The 19,968-nt window shown below is 45.1% G+C and overlaps 1 protein-coding gene across 1 annotated transcript in view; it reads right to left on the bottom strand.

The window, feature by feature from the left end:
* Positions 1-1,386: 1,386 nt before the first annotated feature.
* Positions 1,387-19,968, bottom strand: part of GPC4 (glypican 4) — a 67,942-nt gene continuing 49,360 nt past the window's right edge. The window contains exons 4-9 of the mRNA XM_075763180.1: positions 12,587-12,752; positions 6,735-6,865; positions 6,385-6,531; positions 5,851-5,987; positions 3,459-3,634; positions 1,387-2,456 (exon numbers count right to left, since the gene is read on the bottom strand). Of these exons, the coding sequence (XP_075619295.1) occupies positions 2,248-2,456; positions 3,459-3,634; positions 5,851-5,987; positions 6,385-6,531; positions 6,735-6,865; positions 12,587-12,752 (966 nt within the window). The 3' untranslated portion in view covers positions 1,387-2,247. The remainder of the gene's footprint in view (positions 2,457-3,458; positions 3,635-5,850; positions 5,988-6,384; positions 6,532-6,734; positions 6,866-12,586; positions 12,753-19,968) is intronic.

Here is a 19,968-nt window from a genome sequence, read left to right as displayed (position 1 = left end):
GTTTCACCATTCTCTGAGCTCTGCAGAATTTTTTTATTTAATTTTTATTTTTTTCTTCATTTAACTTTGCTGGCCTGCCAGCTGGGTGTAAGCCAGAAGGGTTATCCAGTCAGACCTTACTGCGATATATTTACAATGGTAGTGCATCTAAGGTTTGTTTATTTCGGGATTAAAATTCAAATGGCTAGAATCATTTAAATAATTAAAGGGCAATCAGAAAATGCCATGAAACCAAACAAATCAGTAAAAGTCATGGAAACCATCAGCAATATTTAATTCAGAAATTCTCTTTGTTAGGGAACTTAGCTGAAAGAAAACAGCTGGATGTAGTTCAACCCTCTAAATTAAAAACAATCTAACAAGGTCTATAGGGATAACTCTTTCAGCTACATATTGGAGACCAGATTCACTTCTACCAAGTAAATGTAATAGCACTCAAAGCTAGAAAGGAAATTCCTCAGAACTGAGGTAGTTTCTAAGTATCAGCACATTTTCCAATTCCTCACAAGGCAACTTAGCTATTTACAATCCATTTTTTCCCACACATAAATTTATAACTTTTTCAATTTTATTTTCTAAAGAAAAATAATCTAGCCAGAATATCCCTACTCTACTAACATCATGTTTTAATAAATAACTGGCTACTTCTAGTAAAATTAAGCCTCCAGGATTGTTTATACCAGCCAAGAATACTCCATCTTTATAGCTTTGCAGAAATTTGGTGTGAAAATAAAGTTGAATATAATGCTGACCCTGAGCTAACAAGTAATTAATGCTTCAATATAAAAATAGAAAATTATCCTTAAAACACAAGGGTGGAATAGAGCAAGCCCTCTCTCTCTGGATTGCTCTTCTGGCCAGATCCCAGCATCCAGCCAGACCAAAAGGCTACCTAAAGCAGGAGGAGACGTGCAGAATAATTTTGAGTCTTTCCAAAGACTTTGTTTTCCCTAAAATATTTTTAAAATTATTTCATCTCTTTTCTTAAAAATATACATTTCTTTCATTAACGAGTTGCTGTTCACCACAACACTGTTCCAACTGCGAAAGTACAGGTAGAGAGAGGAGGGTGTCTCATGTAGTGCCGAAAAGCTACAGCCGCTGGGCATCAGCTCCCGGGAGACCAAATACATGGAAAAGGAGATGTCTTCAGCCCTGCCAGCTCCTGCCTGCTCCTACTCGGATCTGCCTAAAACAGTGCCACAGGCGCTGCCTGCCTGCTCCTTCCCTTTTACCCCCATCGGAGAGGAACCAAAACTCTTGCAAAAACAAACCCAACACCACCCCGCCTCCCCTCCCACACAGTATTCCTTAAAAACAAAACAAAACAAACAAACAAAAAATTAATCCAGCATTCATCTAACAAACTTGCAGACAGGACACATGTTGGCATTTGGATCTGCAACACAACAAGTTGCTTCCAAACGAACAAGTTTAATGCCTCATTCCCACGGGGGATGCACGTCGGGAACTGACCTACAGGAGTTACAGCTAATTGCAAGGATCCTGGGGAACAAACGACAACTCTTCTTAGCGTCTGTGGAATTCTCTATAGTCTCTTCCAATTTAACCAAACCTCCTGTAAAGAAAGTACAACCTGCTCCTGGCACTAACGCCCTATGCAAACGGGGCACTTGGCACACTGACCAGCTCTGCCTTCACCTCCTGTTTTACCGCATAATAAAGACAAATTACTTCCACTTTCCAGATAAGGCAACTAACATAATGTGGATAAATGGGAAGTTAACTACATGAAACATGTTTTCTGCTCCTTGGGCAATTATTTTTTTCCCCGTAAGATAACATGATAAATAAAACTTGCTTCTGTACAGATATTTGTCATTTCAGAAACATACTTGTTACAGGCCAAGAGAAGACCCTGGGGTGGTTTTTTTGTTGTTTTTGTAAGAAATATGGTAAAATAAAATAAAAATTTAAAAAAAAAAAGGTGATAAAGACACAAATCAGAGCTAACTACAGGCTTGTATATACATTTTTGTTATCCACCTCTAACATGGACTCTTGGTGAACAGGACAGACTGGTAGTCACCATTCCTGTTATTCCCAGAATAGCAAGGGAAAAAAAAATCATCAGTATCTTAAAACCAGTGGCAACATAGTAAAAACTGTACATTGTTGTCCATTAACTTAAAAAGCAAAGTCACTAGATGGTATAAAAGTGAAAGCAGGTGCCTTCTAACTTTGATAATAAAGTCTTTTTTTTTTTTTCCCCCCTACGCTGCACAATTATCTCCATTGTCTTTGCATGGCCAAGAACAAAATGCTAAGGAGCAAGGCTGCTTGTGATAAACTGCTCCTGGTAGCAGCAGAAGTGTTCACGTTCTTATTGCTCTTGTTGGAGTTCTCAGTGACTTCGGTGGCATTGAATTCGAACTCCGGGGAGCACTGCTGGAGATCACAGCCGCTGCCGCTCTCCTCCCCGCTGCTCTCCTCACCTGCGGGAGACAAACACACACTGTCCTCCTCTGCCATCTGCAGCGCCAAGCTTCGCTTGCAGAAGGCAGCAGGGGGAAAAAAGAAAGAAGGCACGCGCGTGGATGTTTCAACATTTATGAGATGTAAGCGCTGGTCCTCTGGTGAATGCGAATTCTCCATGCTGTTTATCACACCCACCCATGCTGATGGATGAAATGCCGGACATAAGCTCGCAATGTGCACTCGCAGCCCAGAAAACCTACTGTATCCTGGACTTCATCACAAGAAGCGTGACCAGCAGGTCGAGGGAGGTGATTCTCCCCCTCTGCTCTGCTCCTGTGAGACACCCCCCCCCGCAGTACTGCATCCAGCTCTGGGGTGGCCAGCACAGGAAAGACATGGAGCTGTTGGAGAGGGTCTAGAGGAGGCCACGAAGCTGATCAGAGGGCTGAAGCACCGCTCCTATGTGGAAAGGCTGAAAGAGTTGGGGTTGTTCAGCCTGGAGAAGAGAAGGCTCCGTGGAGATGTTATAGTAGCATTTTAATAAAGGGGGCTTATAAGAAAGATAGACTTTTTAGCAGGATCTGTTGCAACAGAAGAACGGGTAATGGTTTCAAACTAAAAGCTGGTAGATTCAAACTAGATTTAAGGAAACATTTTTTTATGATGAGGATGGTGAAACACTGGAACAGGTTGCCCAGAGAGGTGGTAGATGCCTCATCCCTGGCAACGTCCAAGGTCAGGTTGGACAGGGCTCTGAGCAACCTGATCTAGTTGAAGATGTCCCTGCTGGTTGCAGGGGGGGTGGACTAGACGACTATTAAAGGTCCCTTCCAACCCAAACTGTTCTATGATTCTACCGGAACGACCCTCCTCGCACAGCCTGCCAGAGATGCCGGCTCCCACCCTCTTTACTAAGATGCTTACCCATAGCTGAAGCTTAACCAGCTACCCCATGTTAGCATGAAATCCAATTAAATAGGAAAAAAGAAAAAGCAAAAGGCGAACAACAGCAAACGTACTTATGTCAATGAAGTCGACATCGTTCCCACTGTATGCATTCTTCAGCTTGTTGGTCATAACCCGCAGAGCCATGATTTGCCGGCGAATCACCATGTCTGGTTTGGTAATATCAACTTCTACCTCCGGGTTATTCACTTGACTTGCTAAGCCGTTTCCAGTCACTGCAAAGTCATACCTGAAAAGAAACCGTTCCTGCTGGTACGGGAGCTGCAGCTCGGTGGGGTCCCATGCTGAAGGGTGACAGCGTGGGAACTCAGCGATGCCACCCCCATTTTCAGCTTGGGCGATATCCTGAGCCCGACGTGATCTTCCCACGTGCTAACCCTCACGGAGCCCTTCTCCGGCTCCTTACCCCATCTCCTCTCCCTGCGACCTGAGCAGCATGTGGAATTAAACACTGTTTTCATATACCCTGTGCCACAAAGGAAGGGAAAGACAATTTTCTCCCCAACTTGAAAAGAGAAGGAAGATCTGGGGTTTATAATAATAATGGCTTACAACAGCATAAATCAGGTCGCTGCAGGCCACAGAGCAAAACAAGCTGCTGAGATGCCTTGATGCCCAGTTAGATGACACGTTTGGGAAAACAACCTTTGGGGCCATAGTTATACGAAAGAAACCTATAGTAAGTGTTGGAGACAAGAGTGTCATTCTGGCTTTGCATAATGCACCTTAACCATCAAGCTGGGGTATTAAATGTGTACTTCTCACCACGCAGACATGAGATGCAATTTCCCTAATAACCCCAGCAGGAGAAACATCTGTGATGTTGAAGGTGAGATAACGTAACCCCACGCATTGAAGTGGAGCCGAGCTGCTCAGTCTGAGGAGGTGTGCGTGCTCAGGTCTGAACACACGTACAGCCTCTTGGTTTAAAAGAGAGACCGAGCAACAAAACTCAAATGAATACTTCTCCTGAAACAGGTATTTGGAGTATTATCTTACAGAGTAGGGATATGACACTTGTTTTCCCCCCTCCTCTAATTACCTGACTTGCAAGAAAGATCACTGTTTAACAGAAGAAAACATTACTTGTCTTAGTTATGATGCCAACATCAGTATCATGAGAGAGAGAGAAAATCCTTTAACATAATCTACTGATCCTGGAGACCAGGCAGTGAGATCTAAGCATACATTTGGAGGGGGATGTTCAAACCTTGTCCTGTATATGTGAAGGTTTATTATTATTGTTGTTGATGGTTTTGTTATTATTTGTGATCAATATTATGTTGCAAAGAAGCCAGAGAGAGACCAAAGTGTGGAAGCCTACTGAACTTTCAGCTTATTGGAGCCACAGAGAAAACAGAAACAGCGAAGCAAAATATCTTGTACAACCCACATGGGATGTCCAGCCTCCCCTCTGTCTCCTTGCCCATGCTGCCGAGGCTCCATCTCCCCTCCTTACTGGTGCCAGCCCTCACGCACACTGGGGAAATCTGCTGTGAAAAGCCCCACACGAGCTGCTGATAAACAAGACCTCAGAAGGGGAGAGGTCCCTCTCTTGTCGCAGAGACCCAAACCATTGCCCTGGCAGAGCAAGGCAGAGTTTCAGGCACACACAGAACAGTGCAAAATGTATGAGGTATGGCTTAGTCCTGTGCCCCAGAAATATCAAGGGCAAAACCTGCTATTACTTAGAAAAATTATTGGAAAACCTTGGATGATTTTTTTTTTTAATGGAACATCTTGGATTTTGCTTATTTCCTCAGTAAGCAAACAGAAAAAAAGAAACTTCTATTTCCAAAATAAAAGTTAAACAGTTACATAAACCACATGACAGAAAACCTTTGGCTTATTCATGTGCTGGTAATTTCTTCCTTACAAGAAAAAAAAAAAAAGTTTTGTAACTATTTTTCCATAAAAAGCATGCATGAAAACCACTGGCCCCCTTGTGCCACTGACCTCAGCAGCAGAGAAGAGGACCCATTGCCAGCCTCCATCTCCCCCTGCCCTTGCTCAACAAGAAATCCAGCAATAGCTCCTGGTAGAAACAGCCATGCAATGGGGCAATGGGGTCACTGGGACAACAGCGCTGTCAGACAACATGAGCATCCTCGCTCGGTGGCCGTGATAGAGGATTTTGTACAAATCACCTCCCCAAACCCATGAGCAACCAGTAAGATGCTTAAGTCCAACGAGAGATGCCATATCTGGATATCTAGACTCATTTCTCTCCTTTAAAACAAACCACCACGAAGAGCTTGGACAACCCTTTAGCTTTGCATTCAAGCTCTGCCATTTATAAAAAACAAGGGGTAACAGCAACAGGCTGTCTCGGGGGAGCTGGGGTCACTCCTGTAGGAGAAGGGGGCTCGGGGAGAGGGGCTGGCACGCTGGGAAAGGCTGGGGCAAGAGGGAGAGAGTTAACCGGGGGCGGCAGCATGGCCAAACCTGCTCTTGGCGCTCCCGTTCCAGCACTCGTTCTCATTGACAGTGCCTACGGACATCTTTTCATCATTGCAAATGTTGCCAGGGAGAGATGACCAAAATTTTTTGGCTTGCTTCAGCTTCTCCTTCACATCAGTAACCTATTAAATAAAAGAAAAAAAGAAACATAGGACATAATCCAGAATACCAAACGCTCATTAAAAGTGAAGCTGGAAAGGTATTTTTTATCACAACAGACGTGTATAGACCAGATCTTCAGGCTGCATGTTTTGATGGTTGATTTACTTTTTTAATACAAAATTAAACACCGCTCCTCAAACACATATTACTCATAAGCCAAGCCTTTTAACAGGCGCTTTTCTGACATAGACGCGTTGAGGTAATTCACGTCTAGAGCCATGGGCAGATTACACCCCTCAGAGAGTTTAAGACAGCCAAGGAATATTAAGAAACCCTATAAATTACAAACGGAAAATTATATGCTGCGGTACAGGGGTGCAGAGCACCTGCGCAGCACCGGCAAAACCAGGCACTCACCAGGCGGTCCAAACTTGTGCCAGCGGCTGTAGTCGGCCGCTCCTCTGGGTTGTAGGGTCTGAAACGAGCACTGAAACCGCTTTCGGAGATGGAGCGAGCAGTCCGGCCCTGGGCAAGTGTTTTTGGCTGGCCACATCCCTGGAAAACCTATGTGAGAGAAGGAAAGGGTTTTATGAAATGGGAGGTCACAAGAGCCTCCCTTCTCCAGGCTCCAACCCAGCCCCTGACCAACATAATACATCAGCTTTATATATACTTGAAAGGACATTAAAGAAAAAACATACTGACAAGAACAGGGGAATAAAACACATCGGATAAATAAAGCCCAAGTGTCCTGTCAGTCCATTTACCTTCTGAGACACCTGCATGCTGTTCTCCTGCATGTTCATGATTGCATCGGAAATCTTCACATCAATGGGGTCCATGACTGACTCGATATTGAAGGGACCCTCCAGCCTCTCCGCTACCAGCAGCATCGAATCTGACACAAAGAGAAAAAAAAGGCTTTTAATGGAGGAGCTTCAAGAACAACGGATAACAAAGGTCACAGATCGAGCACATAGGCATTGACAACTGCAGTGTCGCTTCTGACCAGCACACATCTCCAGGAAACATTTTGCTCCATTCCCAGACCCTACAGCTTCAGCAGGCACTTACAGCCTGCCAGCACCAAGCCACAGGATGATATGCATCAAAAGCCACATTAAAGGAGGGAGAGCCATCGCAGCCTGCCAACAGGCAGCCTGTAATCAGCTCCTCCCATTAGAACAAGCATTACTAACACACTCCTCTCCATGCTCATTTATTAAAGGTTGCCTTGTATCATTTGTTTTTCAAGACTGCTTTCAAAGCCAGTGGCTTCCTCATGCTGGTCCTGAACGCAAGAGACCAATGCAAAAGGGCCCAAGATGATCATGGCTGCCATCTCTCCCTTACGGAAATCCACAGGCTTTGCCGTGCCTGGGGAAGCCAAAGGATGGCACCTTCTGGCATGACACGGTCAATTTGCACGAGGGAGACTGCATGAGGCCAGGGTAAGCACTGTGCACTAATGATTATTTGGCACATCCCTAGGCAAGGGGAGATGGAAAAGTCCCGCAGCCAACACTGGGTCACTCTTCCTGTGCCGACATGCACGTCTTCATCAAATATATCATTAAACATAACAGCGACTGAACATCCACTACTTCCTCTGGGAAATTATTATTAGCATTAAGGCTTTTACCCTGCATTGCATTTAAGCCCCCTGTCTGGTTCTCCCCTAGAAGGTCCCTCCAGGTACATGCCTGGTGCAAGCACTCATCTCTTCTCGCCCAGCGCAACCTATATTTAACGTTAGTTTCCACTGTAGTCCCTCAGTCCCAAAGCACCCCGTTTGCTGGTCTCCTCTCCTGTATCACTTCATGATGCTCTGCCACAAAAGCATCATTTTCCAGTTGCATTTAACTCTTCAGTTTTTCCTATCCTGGGTGACGTGGGAGGCCAGGGCACAATGCCCTTTCCTGCCCCGAGGAAACCCTCTCCCCAGGAGCTCCTCCCTGCTCCCAGGGATACGCCTGCTCCCCTCCATTAAGGACAAATGGGCGGTTCACAGTCAGTTTCTTAATTTCTCTTGAAAAGTGTTTCTCATGACACTCAACCTCCTCCTAAGCGCAGAAGGTACTTTCAATAAGCAGAGAACTTCTGTGGGCTCCAGCTACCTGTTAAAGCCCTACGAAGATATTCCACATACTGAACAATTCAGTAATAGCTCTGCCTTAGTGTCCAAGTCACATTAAACTACACTAAAAAACCACAAACTGATGACAAATATACAGTTAAGCTACTTGCATATTTAAAATAAAATAATAGTAATAATAATTAATAATCAAACACCAAATACACCACCCCCCTACCAGGAACTGCCTTCCTAGCCTGTAAATCCACAGACAACTCAATATTCTAAAGATTTGCTGGGTGTTAGTTAAAGGTCTATCAGTCGATCAACCTATCCTAAACCCAGCGTCAGCCAGGACTCCAAGGTGCGGGTGTTTGAGGAGCAAACCCTGGGAGGAGCCCCGGGAAAGCCCCTCGCCCCGTAGGCACACACCATCAGCATCAATGACGGAGCTGTTGCAGGGCATGGTTGCAATTTAGCCATCAGGGACTACAAACAGGTCTGAACTAAATGCATTTTAGAGAAAAAAAAAAAAAAAAAAAAGAAAAAGGAAAAAGGTAATAACAAGTGAAACAAAGAGTCTTAGACTGTATTGTGGTGGGCTCCAATAAAGTGATGCTTCAAATCTCTGAGTAATGACTGCTAGCATGAATATACCATTGTGCCGGAGCGGAGAAAAATGCTTTTGATGTGCTACCAAATGGAGACTTTTGTAAACAAGTGGAGCACAACTTAAATGTGTTCATCATTGTCAAAGCTTTTGGGGGTTTTCATGCACATAAAGAACATCCTGATGCAGTTTGCAGGAAGCTGCTCATTTCAAATAAAAATATTATGAATAGACAGATACTAAACCACACAAAATGCATAGGGTGGGGTTGTTGTTTTTTTTAAGAAAAAAAAAAGAAAGAAAGAAAAATCATTTCATTTTGTAACTACTTAATTCTCTGAGTGGCCAGGAAAGGCCGCAGATCAATAAAGTGTTTGTGAAAGACTGAAAGGAAACATAAACCCCAATTCTTCTGGCTGTTTGGCGTCTTTGTAAACTTTGAGCCGGGCAGGCCATCCACAAGACCATGGGAATGTAGAGCGAATTGGGTCCTTTGTTAGTGGGGGTGCCATGGCGTTACATGTATCACAGCCCAGGAATGCAGCCTCCGCTTTGACTGCCGATAGAGAAAATGCATTCGGCCTCCAGCAGAGCTGCCAAAGCTGGCGAGAAAAGATAAGGAAAGTAATAATTGCCCTTGGAGAATATATTCAACTGGAGCTCTTTGGGAGCTGGGATAGATACTGGCAAGGAGCACTAAATGAAATAAACTTTCATTAAAAAGAAGGGGGGGAATGGAGGGAGGAGGCGCTCTGCTTCATCTACAGTTTTGATTTTGGGGGCATCCTGCAAACTTTTACCTCCCACCAGGAGCTGGTTGGTGTCCCCAGCAGCAGTGGTGGCGCAGCGGTTCCCCCGGTAGCCACGTCCAACATTGGTAAGGTTGGCTGGGCTTCAAGATAACGCAAGCACCGCTGCGCCGATACCAGAAGTGAAGCTTTGGTGCAACTCATCTTCCCAAAAGATTTTCCTCTTCTCTCCCCAGTATTGGGAGAAAGGAGTTGATTATAAATATCAATTATTTTGCCCCAGCTCTGGTACAAAATAATTGATATTTATAAGCCACGGTGAGGTGGCTCAGAGTTTTATCTGCTCCGCAAATAAAAGTCTGGCAGAGTGAAAAATGTACCCTGGCCATTTATTACAAACACACAGCATGACAAAGACTGTCTCTCCTCCCTGTGATGGGGAGATAGAAGTGGATTTAGGAGGGGGGGAACTCAACCCACACCATATAGCACCATCCCTTAAAGACCCTTTTCCTCCTGCATACATTTGTCCTTGCTACTGGCATTGAGACAATCCTTGGCGACAAAGCACCTCGCTCTCATGAAGGAAAGCAATTCTTTCGCATTGTGCCACCAATAATCAGAAACCCACATCTTCAGCCTCACTGTCTGACTTGAAGAACAAAAGGCAGTTTTCAGTCTTAACCCCAAGATCTGATTTAAAAGGGGAGGGAAGGAGGGGGAAGACCTTGACCATTCATTAACAATCTTTCTTTTTTTTTTAAGGGGAAAAAATTCTTTGCACACAAAGTAGTACTCCAAATATGTATATGGAGCCTGAATTCAACATCTTTGAGCAGAGTAAACCTTTGTGGGGAGGGGGGGGGAAAAAAATCATGAAAAGGCACTGGAGATTAACACTGTTCATTCAGGAAAGCTCCAATCCCGGCAACAGCTTGTTTGAAACAAAGTGTACCCCTGTCTAATTGGTGTACAACTGTGTCAGGAACAGAGGGCGAAATAATTTAAAGATAGTTAAATGGGAGAAAAGAGTACAATTTGGTCATTATTTCATACACTGCAACTTTAAATGGTAGCATAAAGTCTTTTTGACTTGAAAAACCTACGAACTTTACATCCCAGTTTGGAAAAGCTTTACACAAGCGACTTACACATAGACCCGGTAACACGCACATGCACCCAAATTCATATATACTTGCAGCATTTATTTCAACTTCTCCCACTTAACTATATTTAAATTATTTCACTACGTTCAAAATCCGTTTTTGATATGTAATAAATCATTATCATAACTTAGTATTTAAACCCATGAAGCAAAATAGCACTGAGCACATGCAGGTGGGTTTGCAGTTGTGGGGTGGTTTTGGGGTCGTTATTGATTTATTTATTTAAACCTTTAAGCACACACACAGAGGACATTTGTGACACATGCCCTGCCCCAAACACCAGATCTATTTAATTTAATTTGCCTCAAGTGGCAAATTGAGATAGAAACCAAAATCTGCAACATCACCAGCACCTGTTCAGTTCCTAAAGTGACTAAAGAAAGAAAGGCTTAAGCTTTTGGTATCCCTTCTCTGCTGCAAGAATTAACCCAGAGTGCAAGAAACAAGCAAGTACTGCCAATAAATGTAACGAAGCTTAATACCATACTTAAGTAATGAGTGGGCAAGAAGCCCCTTGGGGAGGAAGCACAGCAAGAAGAGAGCTTTGCTTCCAACCTGGAATCGCGTTTATTTATTTAGTCTTGTTTAATAATCTTAATTATTGTATGCAGCCCCTGATCAGTCTCCTGTGACAGGGGCTCACTGGCTTCCCCCAAGGTTCGTTTTTAGCTGCATACCACCTACAGCAATTAGCTGCTTGTGCTTTTGTCTGTTTTCTGGCATTATGCCCTTCCCTTTCATGGGATTCCTCTTTTCTACTTGGAGTAGATGTTTGCAAGTCTCCTGGCTTTCAGCTATTTCAGCAACAATTGTAGCTGAAATACTTAATATTCTCATGAGAAAGACGGCTGGGAGGAACAGGGGGGTGTCAGCCTCCCAGAGAATGACTTGGAAACCCAATTTAGTGTCACATTTAACTCCCTATATGGAATACACAGGCAAAAAAAGCCTTCTGAAAATAATACCCCACAAACATCCAGTTGGCACGGGCAGCAAAGTGAAAAGCCAGTGCACAAACATGGGAAAACAAGTTCTAAGATTTAAATCTAGCCTGCAACACCAATTATCAGCAATTTCCCTTTTTTTATCTCACAGCTCAATGAAAGGGAAATCTTTTCTTTCTAACAGTGTTTTTTTTGTTGTTTTTTTTTTTGCACGAGTGGGATGGGAAGAATACCACAGCCTTGTCAGTAGCAGCAGTACTTTACTTCATCACACATTAACTGGAGTAAAGCGACTGCTCCCAAAGGATGCTCGTTCACAGATAAATCAAACCTCCTGGAAAGGGAGTACAAATCAAAACTTTTAACATTATCTATTGCCCGTGCCCCCAAAACATGATGCATCGCAAATTCTGCTGACCCTTGACCCAAGGTAGAATTTAACATTTCAGTCTAAATTTCATGTATCCAACAATACTGTTTATAAGCACGGAAGAGAAGTAACAGGAGGAAGAGGATGGCAAAAGCACTCGCACAGCATCACGTAAGGCCTATCGACATTTCAAAAGGATGGTGGCCAAGTGCCAAGCAAGCTGTTTAAAAACAGATTCAGACACATGTCCCACTCAATTTTTTAATGTAAAATACAGGCCTACAGCTTTTCCCAAAGCTCACTACGGCTGCCAGTGAGACTCCCAGACAGCTGAGCAAGAAAACTGGCTTCAGGAAGGACAGCTGTATGCTGACGACAATGTGTAAGGAGTAGTATAGGAAAAACAGCTTGCACACACGCTTGCTCCAGCAAGAAGAGATGCTCCAAGTCTACAAGAACATGGCAGCTCCATCCTCCTAAAGCTTGCTGCAACAGAGGTCACTGGCACAACAGATGTCTCATTTATTTACAAACTAACATGAACTGCAAAAGGAGTCTTGTATACAGAGGTGTGGAAGGAAAAACACCCACCGCAGACACCCAAAAAACCTGCTATAGCTCAGCACAACCACTCACAAGAGCTGTTTAGGTTGGGGACACAGTATCGATATATATTCACATGCAGTTTTAACCCATATTGCCTTACCCATAAAGATATTCCACTCAGCATCTAAGTCGCCTTGGTTGGCCAAGCAGCCTCTCATGACGTTAAAGCAGTAGTTGTAACAGGGCTTCACCGACACCAGACCCCGGCAGTGTGGGCAGTACATCATTTTCAGCAGCGCTCGCGTACCCTGTGGTGTGGGGTTCACCTTTAAAAGAGAAAAAGGGGAAAGAAGAAGAAGAAAATTAGCCCTCAGTCACTAAAGCAAAAGATCCCCACAGGTTTACCCTGGGGCTGGTGGGAACAGAGCTGTGCAGAGGAGATGCAATGAGGTCAGCCACTGCTGCCCGGTCAGAGCTCCTCGCTTACGTGGTCCAGGGATTTGGGGTGCAGATGAAATGGTTTGGCTCACCTCCTTGGGTGTACCTGCCACTCCAGGGGCACAGCCAGTCCCTCTCTCTGCAAAACATTATCTGCACTGCAATACACCCTCTGTATTGCAGGACTGCTCCCCAGGTTCTAAGGACAGGCACCCTGAGGGGACACGCAGCACCCGAGCTCAGGGAAGGCAGTAAAAAGCAACCAAGCCAAAAGGCGTAATGCAAGGCTGCTCTGTCCAAGCCCTGCTGCAAACACACGCTGAAGACGACAATGCTGCGATTTCTCGGGAAAAAGTGGTCGAGATGGGATGCCTGCTGCTATCCCATCAAACCCACTGGGAGCGTGCCCTCCTCCTCCTCGGCTTTTCCAGACAATCGCCCAGCAGGCTCTCCAGCAGGGAGACCGGCTCCTTTATCTTACATTCAACTCGTGCAACACAACATTTACATGACAGATACCCAGGTTCATTTACACTCAGCACCCATCACGCTAAAAAACTCCATTCCCCACAACTGAAGGCGGCAGCAGCTACACCCCTGCAGCTGAGGACAAGCCAGGAGGACCCTTGAAGCCAACGTGCCGGTGATTTTGCAGCGCTGGACGTGCAAGCGGAGCTATCTGCAGCAGCGTCACCCCCTGAGCCCTCGACAGGGCTGTTTTCCAAAGTGACTCATGGTCATTGATGTTTGATTCACTCTCTGGCCCAGCTTCAAAACATTCATTGAAACCATTTCATCCCAGCCGGTCTGAGAAGCATTGGCTCCAGCATTGCGTAGTAGTGCCGACCACGTGGTGGGTCTGTCTAAAGCACTAAACAGAGAAGCTCCCTCAAGAGTAAGTTTAAGTGTTAATTAGCCACACATGGAAACGGAAAATTAAGATGTGATCAGAGATACGCTGACAAAATAGAAGCAGTCTCTGGTGTTTTAAGCAATGCACTTGAGACTTCTTGTAAGGCATTTGTGGAGAGCGCTCTAAATAGGTTATGATCCAAGACTGTGCTGAAGGAGGAGACACACACGCAGCCCCAAGGAAGAAAGAAGTCATTCAATATAAATGGCTGGAGATGTAGATGGCCTCCACATCATATCTGCTGGAGGTCTGGAAACCGACTTCATGGCAGAGCTGATGACAGGACTGAATGGAGATGAACGTACGCAAGGAAAACCTGGTGCCACGCACAGGCTGAGGACCTCACTGTTGTGAAGCTCATCTCAGCACGAGGGCTATGGAGAAACTGAACAGGATCTTCTAGTGCAAAAACTAGTTGACAGCAAGTGAAACTAGGAGGCAACAGATTTTAACAAATACAAACCAGAAAATAAAAAAACTCACTACATAATCAGGCTGGCTTTGCTAATAACATCAGCAGATTTTTATACCCTCTTTTCTTATGAAAAGACATGAAAGATAAAAATCTGCTGTGTTTCCTGACAACTCTAGAAATACCACGGTTTCTCTTCAGTAGGCAAGAAAACTGGTTAGAAAGACAGAAGGACAATTTTCTGCAGCTGATGGAGCTCACTGCTGGATTTTGGCTGGCCAGCAATGTTCGTTCAGACACTCCTTTACCCCTCTTTTGTCATCTTTACCCCTCTTTTGTCTGCGAGGAGCCTGTTTGGCTGAGGAAAAGGAGACTCAATGTAGAAAGCTGTTTGTGGTAGTGGGGGAATTTGATTCAGATGCTTCAGTCCACATATACATACATATATATACACACACTCTCTTATATATATTTTTTATATATATATATATACACACACACACGTATACTTGGAAGGCGCAGTGGGAGCCCCAGCAGAAAGCTCCCTATCGGGGCAGCCTGGCTTTAAAGCAGAGCTAGTTCAAACACTGGGAAGAGCTCGAGCAACAGAAACCAGCTAAATCAGATGATTTATAGTAGGAAAACTGAAAACAGGCAAATGTAAAGGTATCATCTGCCATCCAGATGGTGCAGTCCTTGCATAACAAAAAAGTTGCAGGGGGGGGGAAGAGGGAACTATACAACATCTCACACCCAGAGACAGAGCTCTGAAGGATGCCCCAGTTTAGTAGTCGAGTTGTTTCTCTGACAAAAACCTCTTCCCATGACACTTGGTGGTAGGTGCCAGGATCTCCGTGCCTCAACCTGAGGCTTATCAGCAGATCCCAGCCAGCCTAGCACTGCTGGCCCTCAAAGAAGTGCTCTGCATCCTCCTTGGGAAGAAAATTAGGAAAAGGTTGATAGCACCAGCCACATGCTGTAGCAGTTTGAAGTGGAATGAGGAGCTACCATGAAAAACTGCAACTTTATGAAAGGAATTGCATGGCAGCGTGTTGCAAAAAATCACCGGCAGAGCAGCAACCCAGGAGGGACCTTCCCATCTTAGGTTCCCAGCTCGTCCCACGAGCACCGAGTGGCTGCAACCCTGCAGCATCCACCCTGCTTTGATATTTCATAGGGGTTGATCTTTACGAATCCCAGCAGATGCAGGGGAAACCGAAGCCGCTTTCCCGCGTTCCAGGGCAGATGACATGGAACGGTCGCTTGAATTAGGTCCTTTGAACAAAGACCCAGGATGCTTTTAGAAGTAAACGAAGTTTTGCTTCCTTCCCTATGTAGGAAGCTATGTAGTGCCTCTGAGCCCTACACAGAGCTGAGCAGAGGGTGACGGCAAAGGGGACAATGGCAAGACAAACCTCAGCCTGCAGTCACTGTCGAACCAAGCCCTAACTAGTGATGGACGTAACCCACACGGTAGCTGTTAGTTTGCAATATAGCTGTAGGAGAAGAGGAAGACAAAGGTGAAATTCATCAGTCCAGATCTGGCATTTTATGGTGTCAGAAAGCAAGAGGAAGGCACAAGCAGAGATCAGCTCTAAGAGAGTTTTGGGGAAGATTATGAGCAATTACACCTCATTACAACAATGATAAATGCTTAACTGCTGCGTATCGCTGCAACAAGAACCTCAACCCCTGGCGAGGGGCCCGTACCCGGTCCAGACCAATTCTGGATCTGTCGCTGGGCTGTGCCATATGTTGCACTGGCAATTCTTCACAAGCTTTTAATGCGCGCTGTGCCACGCCAGGTGCAAGCTCTTAAAACACCATTGTATGTAACAGTAAACCCAGATATGCTTTGTTCTGGGGTTGTGTTTATCTTGGAAAGCAACTCAAGTTCATTCAAACTCTACTTTAGAATGACCCTCAAAACCAAATAATCTCCTTTCTAATAAAGCAGAGTCCCAAAGAAAGCTTTATTTGCTGAAGAGGATTTACTCTGGTAGATTGAGCCCAGGTAGTGGTACACTGTAGTGCACATACCCTGTAAAAGCTTATAATAGAAGTAAATGCACTCCAACCCCTTCCTTTTATCTTCTGAAATTTATTTCCTTTCCTGGCGTTCCACGCCACTGCAGCAATCCATCACCCTGCGGTTTCATCATGTAAATTACAATTTGTCCATGTCTATATGCTTTGTCAAATGTGAAGATTAAAAGCTGCTAACAGATGTGTTTGGGCACGAATCTTCACATTCGTATCAAACTTGCTCCTTAGAAATACGTATTTGCACACAATCCACAAGAAAGAAGTGAAAAACAAACAGTTCTGGGCTTAATTCAAATGTTTCATATCATATTTGTTGAGATACCCCATATCTTACATTTAGCAGTGAAGATGCAATCATGTTCTTGTAAAAATGATGTTCTCCTGGTAAAATAAAATCAGGTTTTGTTGGTACCTTGCCATATCCATCCCATTTCAGAGTCTCAGATAATGGAAACCATTTGCCCTATGTCCTTAGCCTTTTTCAACTTGTTGGCAATTGCATCTGGACGTAAATGTCTGGGAGAAACTTCACCATTAAAGCACACACCTACCACATGAAATGCCTTGTTAACAGCCTACCACAAAGCCACCAAACCTCAAGAGAAAAACCCAATCTGTGCAAGCAGAAAAATTTCAGAGAAGGAACCGGTTTCTTTTCCCCCTCCTTCCCAAGGCAAGGAATAGCTGAGGAAGGATGACAGAGCTCCGACCATGGACAGTCCTGCAGGGAGCTCCCACCAGCTGCCAGACAGCCAGAGCCACATTTTATTCTCTCACTCTACCCTCAAGTTAACATTAAGAATATTAATAACAACATTTAAAATCCTGTCAGCTTTCATAACTATTTAAAATAACACTGATAACTCAGGCTTTCTTGTTTTCCAAGCTTGCACAACAACAGCGTTGCCATGCCAGCAGCACAGCCACCAGAAAACATAAAAATCCAACAATTTGAAAATAAATGCAGTGAAATTACTTTTGATTTATACTGTGTTTTCTTTGCAAAAAAAAAAAATTATCAGGGCAACACTGGATAAAAAAGACTGAAGGAGTAACTTCTCAGTTACACAGAAAGATGATTTCATGACTTCAAAAACTAACTCCAAAGCTGACTGAAGGACTGTGGGATGTTCCAGGTGAGCATCCACTTTAGACAAGTGAAGTGTCGTCTATTTTTTGGAACCAACACAACCCTACTTGCATCATTTTTTCCTTCCCTTAGTGTTGTGCAAGAGCATCATCTTGGCACATGCCGGTCCAGACGGTCTGCTTACTGTGAAGCAGAAGATGACTCGGGTGGCTCTTGGTTTGCTTCTCCACCCCAAATATTCCAATGAAAGTGTTTTGGAATTAACTACGCATTTAACCAATTTTGCTGGCCCAGTGCTAGCACATGAATAAGTTAGAAAGCATCTGGTTCAACCACAGATTTGGGCCTCTGAGGTCTTGCACAAGGGAGCACATTTAGGAGCGATACTTGGGAACCGCACGGCTCTGTGCCTCGTCGGTATTCATTACCCATGGTGATGTCTGCTGCAGCTGTATCTGGTGCGAGGAAAAGTTCAAGAATACGTTTACACTCGATTCCCCACTTATAGCTTGCTTTCCATCCCCCCAAGATGTGACACTGCCAGAGGAACAGCAAAGCTCCCGAGAGTCACACTGCCAGTCACTCGATCTCCTCAGTCTTAATATTAACGTGTTAAAAGGGGAGTGCTGCGTGCTGGTCTTCCTCGCTGGCACCCACCACCCACGTGGGGCAGAGGGGGACCTCAGGGTGCGAAGTGGACACCTCTTCCACCGCACGCTTACAGAGTGATGCTAGGGTCAGCATCTCCTGCTCCTGGTGTCCTCAGGACCAACCTTTCAAACAAAGCTTGTTCTCCAAAGCACTTGCCTCTCCCTGACCCAGAGACACAGCAGATAATTAGGAGCATTCTGTTTCCTTTAATGAGCAAAACAGCAAGAACATTTATCTTGGCAGCTACACCCAAAAACTTCCTTAGTTATCCCTCACATTGTTTTCAAAATTAGCAGCAGAACCACAGTGTGGGGGGGAGGCAAAGAAAGAAAAAGAAAGAAAAAACCCCCAGTGGACTGAAACGCTCCCGCATGATGCCATCAGCTCCAAACCCACAGCCGCATCCATGCGCACTCTCAGCACGTTAAATCCGCGATGATTGCCGCTCGAGCATGCTTTGAAGGTTGTGCCTAACGCAGACCCTCAGATGGCTGGAGCTGAGGCAGATGCAGCCACATTCTTGGCAGGTCTTCTCAGGGTCATCTTTGATGTGGAGAAGTGCTTGGTATTGTTTTCTGCATTGATGTTTGCCCTTGACACGTGGAAGGCAAAGTCCCTGTGCACGGTGTCCCCTCGGTCTGGCTCTACGGCTTGCAACTTGCTGCCTGGACAGCACTGCTTCCTGAGAGGTCCCTCTGCAACACTAAAAGGGCTCCTCGGCTCTTCTGGCTGGTTCTCTGTTGCCCACAAAGCAAAAGCATCTGCCCCTCGTCTCCTCCCAGTGCATGCAAGCAACACGTTTCATTCCTGTCACTTCCCCGGGGGAGTTTGCTCTTGCCTGAAGGCTGCCCAGCTTCGTTGGATATAGGAACATGAACGTCTTCCTTAAAAAGGATTAAGGTCGTGTTCACCTTAAGTCAAACCAAGGGCAAAGACCGCACAAAGGGAGAGACCTTTGGTCTCTGACTAAACTTTTAGATCCTCAAATCTAATTACAAGGGGCACGACATTTACTGAAATGGGAGCTGAGTGTCCTAGTATTTTTGATGATACAGGCCTTAATTCTTATTTTTTCATTTTTTTATTACTTTCATCGCTGCTTCTCCTAAGCTAATATCTGGTTCACATTTGGCATCCATGCCGAAGAGGGCAGGAGCCACGGTTCAGGAGATGGAGCTGGAGGTAAGGGAGATCACGCAGGCCAGCAGCAGGTTGGTTTATGCAGGTTCAGAGCTCCAACTTTTGTTCCATGGAGGACTCATTAGAGATGGGGCAGCTCAGAGCAAAAGGGGTTAAAAAGCCGCTGGGCTCTTGCTCAAGCTTTGGAGTGGCTGCGGTAAGGCAATCACCTGTGCCCTGCACAATTCTCTTCCATAAACAGTTTGAAGAAAACTCCCTCCTTGGCTTCTATCATCACACTTCAGTAGGGAAGAAACGCTGATACCAAGCAAGCTAAGCATCCTCCACTCACTGTGAACACCTCCAGCAGCTTCCTCTCGGCTGTTAATGTCTCTTGAGAACAGCAGATGAGGAGGCAGGTGTATTCCTCCTATGAAGCTGTGCATTATTTCATGCGGCTCACATCTGTGCTTCCATGTTAAACACCATTTCTTGCATAAAACTTTGAAGCTGCTGCCTTTCCCAGGGTTCCCAAAGATGGGCTGGAAGCCCCTTCCTAGCAGCCCAGCTGCTTTGGTGGCAACTGCACCTCACGTGGCTTTCAGCACACAAATGTTTGTTGGGGAGGTGATTTGGGAGCCTCCAGAGCTCCCAGCAGTTCCTCCAGTGACTGGACACAAGGGCAAGAGGGAAAAGCGGTAAAAACACCCCAAAACAGCTTATCAGCATAAATCTCCTGGAGGGCTGCAGAAAACTCTCACCACCACTGCGACTGCAGGAGGTCCCATCCGCACATCCCCATCTGCAGCTCTGCAGAGACAGTGACACAAACGCAGGGATTCGCTGTCACACGGCTGCACGTTTCATCCTTCG

This window comes from Balearica regulorum, chromosome 11, assembly GCF_011004875.1.
Source record: "Balearica regulorum gibbericeps isolate bBalReg1 chromosome 11, bBalReg1.pri, whole genome shotgun sequence".
NCBI classification, from domain to species: Eukaryota; Metazoa; Chordata; class Aves; order Gruiformes; family Gruidae; genus Balearica; species Balearica regulorum.
Note: the sequence above shows the minus strand (reverse complement) of the source record. Positions and strands in the feature narration are given on the sequence as shown.